General features: G+C 38.3%; 1 protein-coding gene across 1 annotated transcript in view; it reads left to right on the top strand.

Annotated features, from left to right (window-relative positions):
• Positions 1-591: 591 nt before the first annotated feature.
• gabrb4 (gamma-aminobutyric acid type A receptor subunit beta4) overlaps positions 592-22,990 on the top strand; it is a 79,075-nt gene continuing 56,676 nt past the window's right edge. Inside the window, exons 1-2 of the mRNA XM_056239110.1 lie at positions 592-832; positions 3,058-3,152. Coding sequence (XP_056095085.1) covers positions 753-832; positions 3,058-3,152 — 175 coding nt within the window. The 5' untranslated portion in view covers positions 592-752. The remainder of the gene's footprint in view (positions 833-3,057; positions 3,153-22,990) is intronic.

The raw sequence follows: 22,990 nt of genomic DNA, 5'->3' as shown, positions 1-22,990 counted from the left end.
GATATTCTCTGCTGCATTTCTTTAAATGTGCATCTTTTCTCCCCAGTGACTTTGAGAGGAATATCTCGACCATCAGCAGTAGGGGATGCAGATTTTTTTTTCTTCGCCTCCAACCTTTATAGCTGAGGGGGGAAATAAATAAAAATATCACTTACTGTGGAGCACCCCCCTCTTTGAAGGAGCATCTCTGGAGCCATGGCTTGCCCACAGCTTTGGACCTGGAAATTGCGACGACAGGTGTAGAAGAAGATTGATTCTCTTCCATTTTTTTATTTTTTTTATTTTCATCATCTTATCTTTATTTATTTTTTCTCCATGTTTTGGTTGAAGAAGACTTTCCAGCACTTTCCCAGAAGTCCAGTCGAAGCTGAGAGAGATGTCTGATCTTCTGGTTTTGATCGAGGGGGTCTCTGACCTGCACGGATTTCCATAGCTGAAGAAAAAAACAACAACTGGGACCCATTCAATATTTTATTTATTTTTTTATTTTTTTATTTTTATTTTTTTATTTTATTTTTCGGGGCCATCACACATGTGTGCATTGGTGCTTTGATCTCTTTCATTCATTTGGCGTTTTTTTCCCTCCCATCCCCTTCTGTTGGATTCTTTTGGATTATTATTTTTTTGGGGGGGTTATTTGTTTGTTTGTTTTTGTTTTGCTTTGCTTTGCTTTTTTGTTTGTTTGTTTGTTTTACATCAGTTTGGAGCACAGGCGGTTGGATTACTGAAACTGAATTAACGGATTTGTGGAAATGTTGGGTCCTCAAGAAGACAAATTATGTGGAATTGTTTCTGCTCTGGCGGCTTTGTCCTTTGTCTGCTTTGTACAAAGGTAAGAAAATGATAAATATTGGAAATGATGACTATTGGACTGGATAAATGAGCCCACTTTTTGGTCAAATCCCAACAGACACACATGATTCACTAATATGGATATAGCGTACATAATGTTTAATTTCCCATTTACCTGAATAAACTGTCGAATTGTGTGTGTGCAGTGTCTAATAGAGAGAGAGAGAGAGAGAGAGAGAGAGAGAGAGAGAGAGAGAGAGAGAGAGAGAGAGAGAGAGAGAGAGAGAGAGAGAGATTCATATATAGGCTATGTGTGAGAAACATGGTTATTTAAATTATGCAGCGCAAATAGGCCTATTATTGAAAACTAACAATTTTTCTTTAGAATAGCCTATGTTATGTATTTTGATTGTCGATTACATATTTTTCTCATTTGAACAATACAAACAAAAAATAATTAATTTCCCTGTCCAGTTAAACAGTAAATGATTTAATTATTAACTAATTGAATATATTGAATTTATATATATATATATATATATATATATATATATATATATATATATATATATATATTGCTAAATACTCATACTGCATTCTCCATCCACTTGTCCCAGTGATTTAACAGTGACATATCTCAGTATTCTGGCATCAATTAAAATCAGGGCATGACAGAGCTGTGTTTTGAATCGCGTTTTAGCAAATAGTTGTAGCAACATTCGGTTTCATCTGTAACACTATATATTTCTATGCAGTGATCCACTGAGTGAAATAAACATTTACAAATGATCAGTGCTTTTCTTCTGATCCACCCCCACCCATACCACCATGTCACTGGCGTTAGAAGAGATATATCATCACTCAGCCAATAAGAATAAAAACGACGACGCCTATTAGTCAATAGTGGTTAATGGCATGTGTTCGCTGGTGATCATTGAGATGCGACGTGGGTTTGAAGCCTCTGAGGCCGAAGACGCATATATCTTTTCTCCATCTCATACTACATGCGGAACACCTGTAAGACAAATGACAAGCCTTATTATATGTTAAACACTGCTCTCTTTACTCATCGCATGTCGTGATTATTATGATTTTCTCTAAATCGAACTGAAATCAACAGTGGTGGCCTAAAACCTAATGCCTTCCATTGTGACGTTTTACTATTTTCATTTCAAGTGCAGTGTGCATGGCTGAGGTATGGAATTTTCAAATGCATTAGTTTGAAGCCACATATGCATTTTCATGTGCAAATTAGTAGTTATCAAACACTTACATATGCCTGTAAACAGGGGTTTTGAAACTTTTATAGACCCAGGAACCCCCACCTACAAGTTCAACCAGGGACTCCCAACACTTTCAATGTATATTAATTTTCATGAATACTATTAACATTATCAAACATCATTACACACATTGAGACAACAATTCATAATATGTAGATACATTTTCTCTTCTTCTATTTTTAAAGGTTACTACATATTTTTCCATTACGTGTAACGTTATACTACACCGAAAACTATTTTATTTATAAATTATTATGCGTATACAGCCTTAATGACCTCATATTAGTTGAGACTTTGTGGAATATTCGCTCTTTTCAAAATGTGTCTGTCATACCACAGCATTATCTACAATGACATAGTGAAGCCCAAATTGTAAAAATGTGAACCTAAATTTTAATGTCTTTTAAACATTCATATACATTTTACCCTAAAATCTTGATATTGATTAAAAAAAGGAATATGTTATGCGTCAACTTCCCATCTGTTGACAGAGCCTCAGGGGCCCCAGGACCCCGAGTTAAAAAAACCTGGCTCAAGACTGCATGTTTGAACCAGTCATGCCAGTTGTCAAAGTTACATGTTGAACTGACCACCCCCATATGACAGTATGATGTTTGAGTGTTTTTGTTATAGTTTCAGCAACAGGACACATTCGTGCACAGTCATTATTAGATGTTTCTGTTTAAGATCCAATTTCGCTTTCAGTAACACTTTATGCTCTGTAAAACAATAAATTATTCAATCACATAGATTTATGTTAATGATTATGTGGTGGTTATATTGATCTAAAGATAAGCCTCTTCGGATTGGCAACTACCCCAAACATTCTCAGTCTGTCTGAATGAAAACAAAATGCATTGCTATAAAACAATCAAGGATATATGATTCAATTACATCATATAAATCAACAAAATTGCTATAAGCTGTATATTTGGTTTAGATACATTTTGACAAAAAGCGCTCTCAATTCTCTCTCTTGCAGCACCTCCACCGGAAATACCGGAATATCTGTGGCCAAGACGACAGTGGACAAATTGCTGAAGGGGTATGACATCCGTCTCCGGCCAGACTTCGGAGGTACACATGATCCTTTCTTAAAAATGTATTCCTATACTCTCACCAGTCAGGCGCTATCAGAGAAGTCACTTATCTGGAGTCTAGTGATAAACATTATCATTGGCAAATGCAGTACTGTATGTACATAGAAAATATAATGCTATGTTTTCCGCACTGCACATCTGATCATAAATCTCCTGTGTAGGAAGGTTTTCAAAACTTGCTGGTTTGTTGCTCATGATCTCATGTAAAGACGGAATATAAAGTGACTGTATGAAGGCAGACATTTTCAAGAAATTGCTGAAACATCTCATGGTTTAATAGCATCAATTTCAAGGTTAGGCAGAGAAAACAAGGAGCTGTTTGGGATGGAAAGGCACTTTGTACTCTTGAATCCCGTATTTATTTATTTTTCCCCCGGACCCCTCCTTTCCTATAAAAAGTTGTGTGGGTAGAGTTTTCACAAAGGCTGAGCACACAGTTTTAGGTTGCAGCTCATGGTCCATATTTCTGCACACATTCACATTGTTGAAGGACATATAGATGCTTTTCGAACCACAAAGTCGGAGGGGAAATTTTGTTTCACCACAACTAGAAGTTGGCTTGTCTGGCTATTCATCAGAAGCATTCTGTTTGCCCCCTGATATTGCAAAGAGACTATCAATTTGCTACAGAATGTACTTTTCAATTCAACTTTGCAGCTCCCCTTCACCAAATTGCTTTCTATTTCAGTATCTATCTATCTATCTATCTATCTATCTATCTATCTATCTATCTATCTATCTATCTATCTATCTATCTATCTATCTATCTATCTATCTATCTATCTATCTATCTATCTATCTATCTATCTATCTATCTATCTATCTTCTTGTATGTCAATGTTTGCCACTATTTAAATATCATATGTGTATTATTTATGTTTTTTGTCAATATTTGATAGATTCCCTCAAACTGTATTAATGTTTTTACCATAGATTTGCCTTTTTGGCCTTTTTGAATTTGCTGGTAGAGATGACAAGTCCGATATAGAATTCCTCTGGTTTTCTGTATTTCAGGACACATTGACCAATTGGAGATCATTAACATGTTCTCTATTCTCTTCAACACCGTTTTTACACCACACAAAGGATTTTTGAATCGTTTCACCAGGAGTGATGGCCCCTCCACAGAGCACTGATGCAGCGCTGCACGTTTGTATTGGGAGCAGCATCCGCTCTGATGCAGGCCAGGGAACTGTAGTCTATCACATCCTGATAATTCTATCATCAGTCAGAGCCCAAGTCTCCTGACACAACTGCTGACCAACTTCAGCTTTAGAGCACCGTGCATTTTAATTGGACCCAGACCGCAGCTACGCTAGCCAGAGAGAGAGAGAGAGAGAGAGAGAGAGAGAGAGAGAGGAGGGAGGAGGGGGGAGGAGGGAGGAGGGAGGAGGGAGGAGGGAGGGGGGGGGGGGAGGGGGGGGGGGAGGGGGGGGTGAAGAGGGCAGAGAGGAGAGAGATGGAGAGAAAGAAAGAGGCCAGTTAGGTTGTCGGGAAACCAGGCTGCCCTAAAAGAGCTTCATCTCTCTGGCCGGCTAGAGGGATAGCCGCGGGGTTTGGCCGTGGTGTATTTGTGTGTGTGCGCATCCCAAGTCACATCACAACACACATGAAGGCAAAGCCTGCTTACACATACATGAATTCACACAAAAACAGTTGCGCAACAGTACTGCTGGACAAGAAAAAAAAATGCCATTAACAAAATATCCACAAGCAAGTTAAATGAACCTCTAAACGTACTGAAATTGCGTTGCACAATGCGTTTTTTAAAGGCATTGTCATTCTTTTCAGTGCAAATGTCTTATTATAGATTGCACCTTCCAATTTGCTGACAAAATTAACACTGCAAGTGCAAATTTGGTGCTCAAAATTTTCATTTGTTTAAATATCATAAAGGTACTGATTATTAAATGGTTACACAGTTTGGATATCTAGTTGACTTCCATGTGCCTCAAACAAAACTCTAAACTATTATTAAAAGGAGCACTTCACCCATTTCAACATTAATCTTTATTGAAAGTGGGTCATATATGTAGTCGAAATGTAAAATAATTTTTGAATTTGGTGCCCTCTTGACCGAGAAAAGACAGAAAATAACTTTAGGGCGCATTTGTATGTAAGACAACAACTCCCACAATGCACCACATTGCACAGCTCCGCAAGCCACTCCCACTAATCCAGAACAGCGCAAACATCAGAGAAATCACTCTTTCGTCTACAAGGCTAATGTTAGCTGCCACCAGAGTTAGAAATTCATTTCACACAACATTTCTAGTTAGTTGGCTGTGGCGAGCAGGACGAGGGCGAGGGACGTGAGAGGACGGCGCGAGGCCGGTGGCGTGAGTGATAATGAACGACACCTGTGAGACGCACCGGTCTCGCATCTCTCACGGAGGAGCGGAAGCATAAAAGGCAGATCGAGAGAGGAACAGGCCTGATTTTATGTTGTGTTTTGTTTCTGTTGTGTGTGGCCAGCAGTCGTCCGCGAGGGGCTGCTGGCTTATACTTTTGTTTTGTATTTGTTTATTTTACTATTAAAATGTTTAAATGTTCGCCGGTTCCCGCCTCCTTCTTCCCACAACAACGAATCCCGTTACATTGGCAAACTCATTAGCGAATTACTCCTCGTTTGTATTTCTTTCTATATGGTGAATTATTGCATTTTACCTAGATGTTCAGTCAGAACATATGCGGTCCGACACTAGGATGGTTCACATCACAACACAAACGTCCGTGTGGTCGTCTGATTCAGAGATTTCGTCCAGGAGAAATTGCCATCGTTGAAATTCTCTGCAGCAGACGGACTCTATCTGTGTCCGTAGCGCACAGCGAGAGCACAGGCACCAGCAGTCCGCCCAGCTCGAGCCAGTCCGGGATCCTCGTCCGCCTCCTGTCCCTCCATCAGCCACAGCTGCTCTTCACTATATTGCGGCTCGTAAAGATAGCCACGAACATCGGATTCGAGCAGCAGATTTTCAAAATCCTCTTCTTCCATATCATGTTTAGTTTCTTCCGTCATTGTCGTAACTTCCTATCTCCACAGCGCTTGTTAGCTTAGCTTCCAAACAAGATGGCTGATATTGCTTTCTGTATCTGCAAGTGAAGTCCCACCCACTGATCTGTAATCATAGGTCTGTAGCGTGAGTGGGTCCCACACCCTGGATAAATGATGAGCTAGTGTTTGTAGTCTCAACCCTTATACAAAGAAATGGGACTTCCTGCTTTTTATGACGCAAAATGACGATTTTTACGTCATAAAAAGCAGGAAGTGGAACACTTAAATCCTTATTTCTCCCATCTCAGGGGAAAATAAGGGAATAAACCATGACCATTCAAAAATATGACTGGGTTTCTAAAGATACAAAGCTTAATGCAAATGGGTGAAGTGTCCCTTTAAAGTGCATATATTTAGCTCATTTAAAACCATAATTTGTTTTGTTTGTTTTTTGTTGTTGTTGTTGTTGTTTTGTCTTTTTTTCTTTTTTCTTTTTTTTTTGTGGGGGGGGGGGGTCTGCTTGAATATATTTACATGATTTAAAGTTCAAAAACACAATGCCGTTTTTCTCAGTCTCTTTGGTTGCATTGCTCAGATCACAGTTGAAATTCTCAAAACTACTTGTATAAAACTTTTGAACAAACGTCCAGTGCTTTGGTACGTTCATGCAATTGATTATGTACAATTGTTTGCTGATTCCTACATTATCAATTCCTTATGTCATGTTGATCATAATACATTATACTGGTTCTCTGTCGAATAGTATTATCCCTCAAAACATCTAGACATTAGTTAATTGCGTAAGTCATTAAATGCAAAATGGTTGAACTAGTTGTCATAATCTGTCAAGCATATTTTCTAAACATTTCTATTAGATTTGTTTTAATGTGTCCTGAATTGATGAACTGCACAGATGAATCTTGAATTTAACTAATAAAGGGGAATGTAAAGCATTAGATAAACCATTTCAGAGGTGCATCTAATGACCTTTCGGTAGACAGAGAACAACACTGTTACAAATTCTGGTAATAGAAGAGCAACAGAGAAATGAACAGGGTCAACAGCCGGGAAGAAGAAGAGGAGTATAAGGATGCTTGGAGGAAGGGTAGAGAGTCAAAACAGTTGAAGAGTTAGAAGAGGCCAATGACATACTGTACTGTAGGCACATTTCCGATAAAATAAAGGCCACTATTGTGTACCATGTTCTCAATCATGGCGTTTCAATGGCAGAGGCTGGTCTAGCGGGGCAGCCAAATGTTGAGAGAACAACCGTGTCCTCAATCATTCAAATGTTCTGTAGACAGAACAGAACAGGTATGTAATCCAACAATGTGCACTCTTCTGTAATACTGTGTACTTACTGTAATGCTGTAATGCTTTATGTTACAGTAGTCCACTCACATTTTACAGTAGTAAATATACTTATACAGATACACGCATACAGTATATTATACAGATACATACGTCTTACTGTTATTTGTTGTCAGTGAAACAGTAAAAGCGAAACAGACCAGTCTCTTGCTATCAATATCTTATATACGCTATAAATTTGTACTGTTGAAATTAATCTTTGCCATACACAAAAAGTGCCGCCTTGTGCATTTTCAGTCAGTCATCAAAACCATCGCCATAGTTTACATGAGGAAATACTGTCAGAGTATAAACTAGCCAAGTTTCCATCCACTTGTCAATCGAATTATCTGAAGTTCGGTAAAAAAACTCATGCGAATAAAGCTGGTGAAAGTGTGCTTCCATTCAACGGCTTTAAAGCGAATAAAAACCTGTGCGTAATGACGTCACATGCTGTTTTGCGATCAAATTGGTATATCGAACATATCCGATTGTATTTAATTGCACTGCCATAATCTCGGTCAAAACACAAGTGATAAAAAGCATTACCTAAGTACAAAGAGCAATATAACTGTGAATTTTCATCAGCATAACGATCACTTGATAGTTTTTGAGGTGAATCAACATATGCATAATGATTGATCTGTCACGTCATATAGGCCTATGTATCTCGCATTGTTTATAAGTGATATTATTGACAGTTGCAAGGAAACACAGATACATCCTTTTGTTTTATGTAAATTTGCTCACCTGTCTAATAAAGTATATGCAAGAGCGGTGTTGCTCAAAGTTAGTCACGGACGTGGAGCTCTCGGCATCTCGAAAACGCCACGCCGATATTGATCCTCATTTTAGTTCTCCTTTTTTGTCCCAAAGTCTGCTTGCCATGGTCCATAATGTTTGAAAGAAACAGCAACAGCGTGCAGCTAAACGTTACGGACTACACAGTTGTCCATGTCTGTCGCCATGGTTACGTCATGGCTATGGCTGTACAAGCAGAAACCGAGGAAAGCGCGGATATTGCCTCATTGACAGGCGACATTTTCTTGATATGAGACATTTTAAGGTGTTTCCATTCATTTTCGCACTGAATCGCACAACATTCAAGCAAACATTTGCGAACAAAGTTTTGCTAGACAAAATGGATCGCGCCATCTACCAACAAATGATCAATATTGCACAAGTTATTATAGCCTAATAGTGCTTATGTGCCAGCTGATAGCGACATATGTAAGGGATAATGTATAGCGAGGCTGTTGTTAGCCTGAAGGGGTTGTATTCGCTATAACAACCGCCTCGCTATACATTATCCCGCTTATTACATGGCTACCTACCAAATAAATCAATAATTTGACACAAAATATTGATTTAAAAACGATTGTATTGCTTCCACTAAAGAAAATAGTCCGTTCCGTCTCTGAACTGCGTCCATAACAACGCTCTGTTTTTCATGGCAACGGTGTGTTATACTTAGCAGCGGTGTGTTATCAAGAAATAACAGACCGCATTCTAGATTAGAATTCAACCAAGCCATATAATGACAAGCTATAATAAGAAAACAACGACGCTATCAACACATTGCTATGATGATGCAGATGCATGTAAATGTCCGACGACAACGGAGGCGCCTGTGGTGTGGGAACGACAGCGCTCCAAACAGTTCTGGGAGATCGTGGTTCAGAGACACCTCACGGAAACCCTTTGGTTAAAGCATTTTTTTTGCTTTGTCCACTTACATCTGTCTTTGTTGACACCCGCCATGTGTGCGCAAACAGAGCGGAAATACTGGGGGGAAATGAACTAAAACTTCTTCTATGTTTTGTGGACGTGTTGCAACCATAAAATGACCTAAAACTTAATCGCAATTCATTATTTGTTCGGCAAATAACGTTTCCATCAGCGTTTATCGCATAAGCCGTATATCGATCAAGATAAAATCCGATGAGACCGAACGTATTTCATTTGAGTCGATATTCATGAAATTCAATCGAATTTTACTGTTTCCATAAGGCATTTTTCATTCGATATCACTTAATTCGGATAAAAACGTGTGCATGGAAACATAGCTACTGTTATTAACAACATGGCTAAGCATTTTGACTATCTTGTTTGTGAACAATGACACAAGGACTTATTCTGATGCCACTGATATGTTCATTGACATGAATCGATGAACTATGGATTTGTTACAGGCTTTTGCAGGTAGTCCATTGTGTGGTGACTGGTTTGCATTAACCAAAGCGACTGAGAAAAACTGTATTTTCTCATACTATACATTGTATAGTCTGTATCTGTATAGTACAAAATAGTGTGTCTTTTGAACTTTAAAGGGATAGTTCACACTAAAATGAAAATGTTTTCATCAATTACTCAAAAAACCTGTTTGAGTTGGTAACCAAACAGTTGACTATAGCTATTGACTTCCATATTATTTTTCCTACTATGGGAGTTAATGGCTACCGTCAACTGTTTGATTACCAACATTCTTTAATATATATGTATATATATATTGTTCAAAAGAAGAAACAAATTCATACGGGTTTGGAACGACATGATGATGAGTAAATGATGACAACATTTTCATTTTTGGGTGAACTATCCCTTTAAACCCCATATCCCCCCCCCTCCTGTTATTGGCTTTGGCTCCAGCTCTCAACAAGTAGCCCATGGGTGTGCTGTACAGTTCTGAGAAAGCAACCTGTCTGAGCAAAACTCAAATCGGACTCAGCTTGAGTGGAATACAAAACCCTGCTGCTTTGCTGTCTATTGCCTTGTTTCTTAGGCAATAGCCTGAGTCCTGACTGAAATTATACTAATACTTGATTTGAAACTCGTTGTAGGCAGCAACGCAGTGAAGCGTAAAAGACTTGTGACTCACAATTGAAGTCAGTATAAAATTAGCATATTGCCAAAGCAATGTTTGCTAAACAAAGACATGATTCTTTTACACTGTAAACATAATACATGGTGCAGACAAATCTTGTGTGACACAGTCCACTTTCAACCACAAACAAATCTGTACATTTGTTACTGAAAAACTATTTAACTATTTAATTTGATCTGTTTATAATCTGAATTTATATCAACTCGTTTCACAGTATTTTCTTTCCAAGTGACAATAGTTAGATGCTATTTATACTTATTGGAAATAGTGGCAGATACTATTTGCTCTTCATTTGTTATAGTACATTATAAAATTGTATGTAATAACATTCACTGTATATTCATCATTTCATTCAATCATAAATTGATGCGGACTTATTAGGATCTTACATCGCTATCCCTACATATACTACTAACCCTAAGCATATTGAAAATTCTGATCGGCAAAGGTGTCCTCGCAGGGCCAGGTTTTGAGTGTTGTAACATATGAGTTGCACACATTGCTATTAAAATCTGTAATTAACTTTATATCCACTTTTCAAATGTTTTCTTAATTTTTGCTTAACTCTTTCTTCACCATTGACAAAAAATTCCGTAATTTGTGAGAAAACGCTTCCCCGCCATTGACAGAATTTTCCATCTTTCTGTGTTTTCACTGTTATACGCTAGGGGGCGCTATCACGAATCTTCTGAAAGAGTACTGAATCTCCTGATCAAAACACATGCGAAGAAGATGCAGAAACAAGCGAGATATCTGCATGCATTAGAGGTGTTGATGGATTCGATCTACTCCATTTTGATCATCATTCTGAATATGATCCAGACGTAGTCTTTGTTAAAAACGTGATTTTCTCAGCTTTTTGCTTAAAATGTTGCTTTTTTATGAAACTTACCAACATTCAAGTGTTGATTAAAAAAGAAAGCATGAAGCTAGAATAAAACTTTTTTTTTTTTTTTTTTTTTTTTTTTTTTTAAGCAGAGGGTCTGTTCTTTCTTTTGATTTGTTGCATGTTCAGGAATTCATACAACCAAATATTCTGGGGGCCATGACATTTTTGTGAAAATTATCTTTTTTTAAAACGCTGGAGGTGGCTGGCAAAACGCTGGCAGGAAAAGACTTCAAATAAATGTATCTCATACACAAACTCATATGTAATTGGAAAAGGGAGAAGAATTTGAATCGGAAAATGGCGGATTCAAACTCGAGTCATTGCATAAAAAGTTTGTCTTTTGTAATTTTGCCTGGCTTAAATAGACAGTGGTGGGCGGAGTTAGTGTAAATAGCCTCTGCCAACAAGATGGGCTATTTATGTTTTTATTTAAAGGTACAATATGTAGGAATTTTTCGCCACAAGAGGGCGCAGTTACCAACAATAACAAAGGCGAAGCTTGATGATGCTATGTTGTTCCAACCCCGTAAGACTTTCGTTCATCTTCGGAACACAAATTAAGATATTTTTGATTAAATCTGAGAGCTGGATCCCTCCTCCATAGGCTTCTTAAGGGATCGAAACTGACCGGCCCAAAAGTTATGAAAGACATCGTTAAAATAGTCCGAGTGACTACAGTGGCTCAATCTTAAGTTTATCAAGCGACGAGATTACTTTTTGTGCACAAAAAAACAAACAAAAATAACGACTTTATTCAACTATTCATTTCCTTCTCTGTGGGCGTGATATTTCACGTAGTGATATTGCGCAAAGCTTCTAGGTTGCACGTCACACCTAGGCTCACTATTGGCTGACGCTGGTCATGTGTGTGATGCGCGACGTACAACCTAGAAGCTTTGCGTAGTTTCACTACGTGAAATATCACGGCAGTACAGAGAAGGAAATGAATAGTTGAATAAAGTCGTTATTTTTGTTTGTTTTTTGCGCACAAAAAGTCATCTCGTCGCTTGATAAACTTAATATTGAGCCACTGTAGTCACTCGGACTATTTTAACGATGTCTTTCGTAACTTTTGGGCCGGTCAGTTTCAATCCCTTAAGAAGCCTATGGAGGAGTGATCCAGCTCTCAGATTTAATCAAAAATATCTTAATTTGTGTTCCGATGATGAACGAAAGTCTTACGGGGTTGGAACAACATGAGGGTGAGTAATTACTGACAGAATTTTCATTTTTGGGTGAACTAACCCTTTAATATTGTAACATTGTTGCACATCCACCTTGTTTCCATGCCACCTGCTTTCTGCGTAGTAATGGACTATTTTTCTTGGTGAAAGCTTTAGGCTAGTAACATAAAATATTTTCAGTTCAGAACAATATTTCATGTATTTACATGTATTTATTTATTAGGTAAGCAATGTACAACCAGTTGGTCATTGAATGTAACTCAAATGAAACTCTTTCAGGGTTATAACGAACCTGTTGCAAATCCTGATCACCCTGTCTGGGTTTATTTTGCGATCGTGACCAGCCGGCTGTACATGATCTCTTATGTATAAACCTGCTAAGAGTGTAAATATCCCAGTGGAAAAATGACAATGGAAAATGATCATTTTGCTCCATTCAAATGAAACTGAATTCCCCATTGTCTAGAAGAGGAAGACACAGGATTAATTACAGCCTGTGCTGGCCTTATTTACAACCTCAATAATCAGGGCATTCTCTGAAGGTCTCTGAAGACCTTGAATTTACGAGATTGCTGTTTCTCATTTCAAGTCATCCTCTCTAACAAAAGATACCTTCATGTTCCCAGGTCTGGTTGAGTCTGGATATGTTGCCGGGGCCTGTTTATGTGCTGCCCATAAAAAAACATGCTGAAAGTTTAATCAACAGAATGGAACATGAATACAGTTGCCTAGATACGCAACATGTCACACCCGAGGCCATAAATCAACTACATGGGTTTTTTTTCTCTCGCAACAGAAAGTCTTCTTTTTAAAAATATTTATAATTATTATTATCAATATTCGAAAATGCATCTTCCTAGGGAATCCTCGTTATAATGTTAAGGTGATTATTAACATTGAAAAAAAGATACTTTGAAACTGTAGCTTGCCAAGATACAAGCTACTCATTATTTACATAATTTAAAAGCTACAATGGTGGCAATATCTCACAATCTCCAATAGGTTGACAACCATTAAACTTATACAGATAAATTACATCATAAAACATCATAATGTATTAACTGTGTTCAAAAAAGCAGCATTTAACTAAATATTTCACTTTAAAAGAAGACCAAAAACGCACCAAAGGAACTTGAAACAGTAAGAACTATCCAAACAAACCAATTCACTAAAATGTGATTCACTATCACTACATAAGAGAGTTTAAAGGGATAGATTTTCATTTTCATTTTTGGGTGAACTATCCCTTTAAGGCGAACCCCCTTGGCTGTGTAGCTCTGTAACACATATTTATGTGTGAAAATGAAACACAATTACATTAACATACCAGGGTCACACTTCTCTCTCATCCTTACATATGTGTGAGCACAAACAAAATATTTACCTGTGTGTGTTTACATTACATAAGCAGTTCATGTGTTCCGGCACCCCTCCAGACATACATACACCCACACACACACACACAGGGCATTCTGACAGAACAGGCACCCTTCTATCGGTCTGTATCAGAGGATGGTTTGACTGAAATTCCTATCACAATCTGCTTGTATGGAAAGCTTCTAATTGAAAGTGTGTGAAAGTATCAATTAACCACATTTCTCTCTCTACTGATTTGGTGACGTGGACACTACTAATGCCAACAGCAATGCTGTACTGCAAACAAACACTGGAGGAATCCCTTGTTGAAAATTCTACTTTTAAAAAGAGTACTTATTACGGAAATAATATACTTCAAAAGAATATACTTAGCGTGCAAACCAAATGTAATGTTCTCAGGACACTTAATTGCATGTTAATTGCAATTAAATGCAATTATTTGAACTTACGTGTTTGCTTTTTGACTCACTCTTTGAGGAGGGTGTTCAGGCTCGCGTTCCTCGCAGTACCGGCCCCGTTGTTGCCGAGGCAGCACGGAAGCTGTTATTGTGGGGTTTGCAAATGGATCTCATGGAGATTATATAAGATTATAAGTCTTATTATACAAGTAGATATCCCTGCAGGATGAGGTATGCAGCGGGCTGGTCCTCTCCGCTCACATTCGTAAGGTTTTACAACATCGACCTGGGCGCTACCCCAGGTTCACAGGTGCTCTTGTTAGTTGTGCTCTCAGTATTCACACAGACAGGCTCTGGTTCGTATGGCGTTCGGACTTTCTCGCTCCTAAAGCATCATCGACGCTGCACAAGTTCCCTCGAAAGGGAACGTCTCCGGTTACGACTGTAACCCTAGTTCCCTGAGAAGGGAACGAGATGCTGCGTCACTTTGCCATACTCCCTGCATTCCTGTGATCGACTTGCTTCAGTTCAGGGGCGTCACTAGGATTTTCATTTTACGGGGGCTAAGCCCCCAATATGATTTTTTTTTTAAAAAATAAAAAAATGTAACACTTTAGTTTAGGATCTAAAGATCACTATTAACCATTTTCATTACGATGCAAAGGCACGGTTTTATAATAACTGTGGTCCCTAATGTGAGGTAGGGCAAATAAGGGGGTTCGGGGTCTCCCCGAGAAAATTTTGATTTCTCTGATCTACATATGTGCATTTTAAGATGTTCTGAAGGCCAAAAAACTTGGATAGTGGGCAGCTGATTATTTTTCTCTCCTCATCAGCATCACACTCTTTTTCTCTTTGTTTTTATCTTGCCCTGTCTCTTCCCCTCCTAAAGCTGAGCTTTGACTGATATAGGCTTTTCATTTTTGTCTGTCAGTGAAGAAAGTAAACATAGGGTCAATTGATAGGTTGATTTTGCCTATGAATCATTTTCTCAGACGCGTTTATTTACTGAAAGCTACTAAAGGTAATTAAGTTTATTAAATGCATTCACAATATGTAGGCTACACATTTATTATTGATCTTATGCCTAATACAGGGCCGTAGACAGGGCTTTAGTCACAGAGGTCCTAAATTTGAGGTTGGTAGGGGGTTCAAATTTTTTATTTCTCTGATATGTGCATTTCAAGACGTTTGAAGACCAAAAAAGGATAAGAAATAGCTTTAAAACCATGTCAGTGGGCAGATTATTTGTCAATACCTGCTCTCTTCTCATCTCCATCACTCTTTCTTTTTTTCTCAGTCTCTTCGTCCCTTTCTCTTCCCCTCCTAAAGCTGAGCTTTTTTAATTTACTAAAGGCTACAATTTGTATTATATCCTCAATATGTACACATTCATTATTAATCTTGTGCCTAACATTATGAAAACGGCTTTGTTAATGTTTCTTGTAAACTAATTATTACATTACATGAGTCACGTTACAGCCTATTTTCAGTTCAAAATGGCGAAATTAGACAAAACTATATTAGTTTGCCTGATTATTTTTTGTCATTCGTTTAACATTTATGACCTAAAAAAAGTAAAATATGAAATGTTAAGTTTAGCTACCTACTTACATCTTATCTCGCACTTGACCGTACGCGTTAAGTCGCACTGTTAAAATTCGCGCTCAGCAGCGTCTGTGAACATAAAGCCTGCCTACTTTGATTTGATTGGTCATCTCAAATATTCTGACATTGACGAGCAGTGACAGACCAATGAGGCTCAGATGAACACACATGAACACACACACACACACACACACACACACACCCTGTCCTCTGTTTCTGACGTGCTCTCTGTCGGCGCCGCTGCGGATTGAAGATGAAGAACGCGCTGAATCTGATTATAACAAGACTGAAGCGAACACGAATTTGTGTAGCCTACATTAATCTCACATTTTTAGGGGGGCTAGGCAGAAGTTTAGGGGGGCTGAAGCCCCCCTAAAAAGGGCCTAGTGACGCCCCTGCTTCAGCTAAATCGAAGCTAGCGCCGGTCAGACCGGATGTGCTTTAATCCTTTCCTAGTCATGACGTCACCCACCCTTGACGCTCACTCTCGCCATTGGACTAGTTGACACAAGTGCTTCAGATGCAATCACGCAAGGGCGTTCCCAAAGCGTCATCGACGCAGCGTCTCATTCCCATCTCAGGGAACTAGGGTTACAGTCGTAACCTGAGACGTTTTCTCAAGAGCTGCTATATATATATAAATTAACTAAATTAATAACTTAACTTACATATAATAAATAATATTATACTTATTAATAAATAACTTACAACAGAAATGAACCACTTACTTAAGCTGGACTATGACACTATTTTCTTCTAGACCGGCTGTACAGCCGAAACAATTTTTGTTGCATTATTTATTATCTCTGTAAACCTGCTTTGAAACAATCTGTATTGTAAAGAGCGCTATATAAATAAAGGTGACTTGACTCTCATTTTTTATTTCTAACCATGTGACTTTTTTTTTTTTCGTGAAACACTATAAGAGATCTTTAAAGAATTGTAAACTGGTTGCTTTGAGACTTTCAGGCTTCAAAAGGATGCTCAAGCACCATAAATGTATCGTAAAAGCAGTCCATATGATTTGTGCTACACTATGTCCCAAGTCTTCAAAAGCCATATAATATCTTTTTCTGATGAAGAGACAAAAACTGAAATTATATCATGAAAATCTTGTCTTCTACCGCAGCTCTCAAATTGAATTTACATGTACGTATATTCAAATGTGTTTTTTTCTCGTGACTGATCACAATGCGCCAGTGTTAATATGTGTATATATACGATATAAAACCCACATCAGATTACTGTTTTTCAAACTATATGCTGGATTACCTCTCTCTGTCGTCCGGGTACTAAAGCTTTGTATGAAAAAGAGGGGTGTCCTGCTCCCCGAAGAATCAGGCCTATAGTATAAGAGAGAGACCATTGAAACGAAACTATGAACAAAAGGCCACTAATTACATTATCTTTGAGGAGCTCACCATTTTTCCCAAGATGTAAGTGGCCCCCATGGACTGCAGGAAATCTAATAAAAAGCACTCGCCTGTAAATTGTAGCAGTAAGTGTTTTTCCTGTGCTGGGTTATCGGCATCTCCTTCAACTTTAATACTGTGGGCAATGTTTTAAAAGCTTTCAGATCAACACTTTGTAAATTACATTGGAATTTAAAGAAATGTCTTGAAAATATATCAGATATGTTGTAACTAATAAACTAGAAAAGCATGTATAGCTGCTCGGTATCATAATGCTGAGTAAATAGCCATTTTATGCAACTCCAGCTTTCCCCTTAACCAAAACTGAATCACAACCATTTCAAACAAAAATGATAAAAAAACAAACAAACATTTATTTAGATTAGATTAACAGGGCATATTCTGTTAAAGTGCTCAATAATGTGTCAAGTTTTAAAAGCAAACATATAGGGTTCCTAACTCAAGTGCTATATGCCACCACATCTCATGAGTACATTTACATCGCAGGGCCGATATATAATCCAAATGGTTGCCAAGTCTTAGACAAATAGCAGTGCAGAGTAGCCAGAGGGCAGACCATCTCGTTAGCAGTGTGATTTACTGTCCCTGGCCTTAGACCACTGTGTATGTGTGTGTTTGATGATATGTATTCACTCTAGCTGACACTTCTCCTTCAAGCTTTATGCATTGCTGTGTATTACATGCAACTGTCATGGACAAGGTACTTTAGATAAATCTTAACTTGGGAGGATGTATGTGTCTGTACGCTGTCTTAACGCTGGACAGTATGTTACTGTGATGTACCATTTTCTGAGGCTCTCTGGGACTTATCTCAGAAAACCATGTAAAGCTGGTCTGCGATATGATGTCAGATGCAATTTTATCAAGTTGTGGTGACTGAGCAATACAAAGATTTCTCTACCTTTTCCATTTACTATCACTCACAGGTGTACAAGCTTAACAAAATGGAGTATGCAGTGCTAGTCAAACAGAGGTTAGAGGGTGTAGCATCAGGAATGTGTCACAGCATATCCAAGGGGCTCCATTAAAATGCCAGGAAACAACCTCAAATGCCTGCTGTGTTTGATTTGGGCATGGAAGGCAGGTTCAAAGAGTCACTGGCCAGTAGCAGAGCTCCCCCAACCGTATGAAGGGGAGCCGCTCTGAAGGGATTTTGCACAAGATGTGCAAATGAGAAAACCTGGCCACCAACTCTCTCCCACCCATCCAGTTTGAGCCCCTCACCCTGGAGACAACACTTTACAGTAAATCTGGCTGTCATCCCCTCTGAGATGGGTTTTATGGTCTCAGATCCCACCGTTAACAAAGCTTGAAATGGTGGCGACACATCCGTAAAGCTGCGAACATGTACTCTTTTCCCTTAAGATTGAGTCTACCCTAGGCCTTTGGTTCCCTTTCGAATGGGAATTCGTACTGTATCTGAAAAATACGCTATGGGGAACGAGGGGTACATTCTCAGGGAACCAGGGGTACATTCGTAACCGAGACGTTTTTCCTCGTGTCTTGATATTAAACCATGCTAGTGTTACCACATAGACGCAATTATGTTCTCTGCAGGCAAACTACATTTTTAGTAGTGTTTTCTAAGACAAGCATCACTACTGTTATTGCTCATTCTTAGGGTTAGGAATCTGAATAAACCTCAAACCTTAAAGGTGCATTAATTATTGCTTTGCATAACCAGCTCCAGATTATTGCTTTGCATAACCAGCTCCATAAGTATGGCTTTTCTGATGTAGTATTGCTCAGCAGTGTAGTACAGCATTGCACTTGCGGAGTGCTTTGGTACAAGTTGCGTAAAACCGGTCTCGCAATAAAAGAGCTCAAAGAATTGTAGAAGCAAGCTATAATGGCAACACAATGTAATGTCATAACTATTTTTGGTGAATTGGTGGCTAAAACGTAGGAATTTGTAGGATCTCTTTCATATGTTTTTGTACAATCTGCTTATACCCAAGTGACTGTTTGTTTCTGGGCTTACTTTTCCTCCTAATAATCGTACAGGTACATTCTTGTATGAATTCACATCGTACGAGTCCACACGAAAATGCCACCGCGTAAAATAGTAACACCTGTAAGATCGGCTTGAAAATGGCATGGCTGCTTCAGCAAATGCATTTTTATCTCATTTATGCATTTTTGAAACACTCGGTTAGGCTTTAGGTAGGATTTAGTGTATTTGGTACATTAGAAATAGAATTAACTTGGCACCACTCACCAGACATTTCATCTGCAATATCTCAGGCTTTAAGAGAGAACTGAAAACTCATCTCTTCCTTAAATGCTATTCTTGATTTTGTGGATGATTTTGTGTGTAATGCCGTATTGCCGGATGGATCATTCACTTGTTCTCTTCTAATTTATTGCTGTTTTTTATGCATTGTTGTATTGTGAAATGTCCTTGAGTTGGCAGAAATGTGCCATAAACATATTATACAACAACAAAAAACATTGCCAGATTCATGATCATCTGTTTCTGACTGAACTGAACACACATTTAGTGCCACTCACTTTAACTTTGAAGGTGTCATGAAGGATGGACATGTTTTTCCAATTGAGACTGGGTTGCAGTTCTTTCTCACATGGAACACAAAAGAAGATATTTTGAGACACATTCTTCAAAACATCTCCTTTTGTGTACCACAGATGAAACCTGTAAAGTCTTACAGGTTTGAAATGACATGAAGATTCAATGAATATCCCTTTAATAAGCAACCAGCTCCATGTAGAATAAAAACGTCTTTAATAGGCTACTGATTTGAGTCTCTTCTGAGTGTAAATATATTATTTTTTAGTAATGATTTAATGAGGGAAAAATGACTGAGTGCACATGAATGATATCTCAAACCATGCGGCTTGTTGGATATCTGACTTATTTCTGCCTGGTGGATAGGGTTGGGTATCGTTTTTTGTTTTTTTTCGATACCGGTGCCAAATCGATACTTTTAAAATGGTACCAGTGCCAAAACGGTGTCTGAACCGATACTTAAAAAAAATAAGAAAGCCGTCATGTTTGAAACCGTGACAATGAATGCTCATCAGGATCAACAGAATGCTGGATTTTCAAAAGTACGTGAAGTTCACGGCTCTATTGTTGCAGTAAACTTGCACAACATTCTTGAATGAATCATTTATTAAATGTACGCCGGTCTGTTATTGTATGGACATCGGCTTTACATTTTCACACTAAACATGACGCGGAACAAAACGAACTGTGATTGGTTGCGTTACATGTCAGTCAGTCCTAGGCTGATATCTTTTATTCTTACATGTAAGTGAATCTGTTTTGTCATTTAAGAAACCGTTATAATGATCATGATTCATCTTAGTTGATCTAACGCACAATGTTCGCCATGTTAGTACGCACCGCAGTTCAGAGTATTGTATCTGTCAGATTTAGCCTACAACACGTCAATTCATCCACTTTTCCCGAAATACATGAAAGTAAGTGGCTTTGAAATGTGAGAAATGTGAAATGTGAGAAGAATAGAGTCAATTTTATAGTTACCTAGTACCTACAATGTGTATCTAAACACGTCATCAATTTATAATTGAAAGGATTGTTATTGCCGCTTCCATAGACATCAGTGTGTATATTACAAACTATAAATGTATTGTTTTGCTAGTACTTATGTGTATTTAAATGTCTGAAACCTAAAATAAACCTTATGTGGTTGAAAACACTGAATAGTTGTGATATATGACGGCGCTGAGTGAACGCAGATTTGAATTTAGCAGTTGATGATCATGCAATGCACTGAACGTTCTAATCACACCGGTGTATAAAAAGGGTAAACTAGCCATCACATGCGGTAATGATGCTTCTTACGTCCGCTTCGGAGAACCACAGGGCAAATATTTCAACCGACAGCTGAGGCATTTAAGTGGCACCGAAATGAGGCACCAAAATCTGCATTTTGATTCGGTATGGTTACATACTGGTTACATGGGTACCGGTTCCATATCAGTACCGGTTTCGGTACCCAACCCTACTGGTGGACAATAAGGGGCCGTTTACGCAACATCATTTTCAACTAAAAACTGATTTAAAAAAAATGTTTTCGGTCGTTCATTTACACGACAACAGCGTTTTAGGGAATGCAAACTTTTGAAAACGGGTTCAAAGTGCAAGTTTTTGAAAACGGTACAGCTTTTGTCTCTGTGTAAACTACCAAAACGAGAATTTGTGAAAACGGTGACATCATGTACATGGGTATTACGTGTTCAGTCTATAGGTGAGAAGTGTTTCTTTACAAAGTGGCATCGCCAACTACTGGCCTGGCATGTATAATACAGCGTTTTAATCGTTTCCACGCATCCCTGTGAACGGGGATCGTTTTTACAATGTTGTCACCTTTACGCGAAACATGCAAAGACAAAAACGTTTCAGTTTTGAGTACACCATTGTCGTGTAAATGTACCCTAAATCTAGCAAAAACAATTCCACAGACCTAATCTGAAGGAGAGACACAAGAGACCAGAATGTCATTGATATTTGAGGTTGGGCTTTTTTGATTTAAGCCACTAAGCAATCACCTACTGTAGCACTAGCATAAAAACAACACAGTGCAGAGAGAAAAGTTGAAACACTCTGATATGTTGAACATTACATCATGTTGCTGCAGTGGGTTCGCTCCCACCTATGGTTTAGGTTGTCATGGACACCAGCGCATTCTCGAAATAGCTTGCACACCGCCATCTTGCAGACACTTGCCTTCATGAGGTCAGACTAGAGTCAGAGGGCAAGAGATGCTGCAGTTTTAGATGGAAAGTCTTCGAAAGAAGACTGGGTAGAAGTCTTAACCCTTTGGTGCCTACAAGCACACTGGTGTGATTAGAACGTTCAGTGCTATTGACAAGCTTTTTTTGTGTTGCCATGGAAATAATGAGGTGATACATTTTAAAATTAGGTTCACCTTAAAAAGTACACTCTGGGGGCTCAGTTAGAACATTTCCATGTGAAAATTGGTGGTTGGTAAGCGGCCATTAATGTCTGCGATTAATTATTTTAAAATTCTGTGCTAAATGTCATTCAGTATTGTTTTGAACAACTGCCTCTGGTGGTATCAGTAAAACTGCAGTGGCCAATCACCTGATAAACACAGTCACCAGTTATTAAAACAATAATTGTACTATTTTTGAAAGAGTGGTTGGCATGTGCTCTCATTCACAATGTTCATACAGGAGACACAGATTCACAGAATCTGTTGTCTTGTAGAAAGTAAATGATAAACAATTTATAGAGTGAATGACAGAAATTTTTATTTGACAATCAATCAATCAATCAACCAACCAACCAAGCAATCAAGTGTCTCATTCATTTTAATTTATATATTTATTTATTTTATGTATTTATTTATTTTGAATTTGGGGAGAAATATGTCTGGGAGAGTTTTTTTTTTTTTGTAAGAATAACCCTATTACGTTTTATTAACCCTATTATTATTATTATTATTTGAGTCCACAGTATGCCCATGTGGTCCGGGTATATTACATGAGAAAGTCAGCTCATCCTGGGAAAAGAGATACAATTAATAAAATGCAACGACCCCCCAACAGTTAAGCTATGAGTTTGATAAACCCGCATGACTCAAAGTGTTCTGCGACCACACTGTGCCTCACAGGGGACACACTCCCATAGCCAAGGACAACTGCACACCGCAAAATCTCCCCTAATTGCTGACATCTTTCCCAGCT

Source organism: Rhinichthys klamathensis, unplaced genomic scaffold, assembly GCF_029890125.1.
Source record: "Rhinichthys klamathensis goyatoka isolate OS25496 unplaced genomic scaffold, OSU_Roscu_1.1 h1tg000554l_1, whole genome shotgun sequence".
In the NCBI taxonomy this organism is placed as follows: Eukaryota; Metazoa; Chordata; class Actinopteri; order Cypriniformes; family Leuciscidae; genus Rhinichthys; species Rhinichthys klamathensis.
Note: the sequence above shows the minus strand (reverse complement) of the source record. Positions and strands in the feature narration are given on the sequence as shown.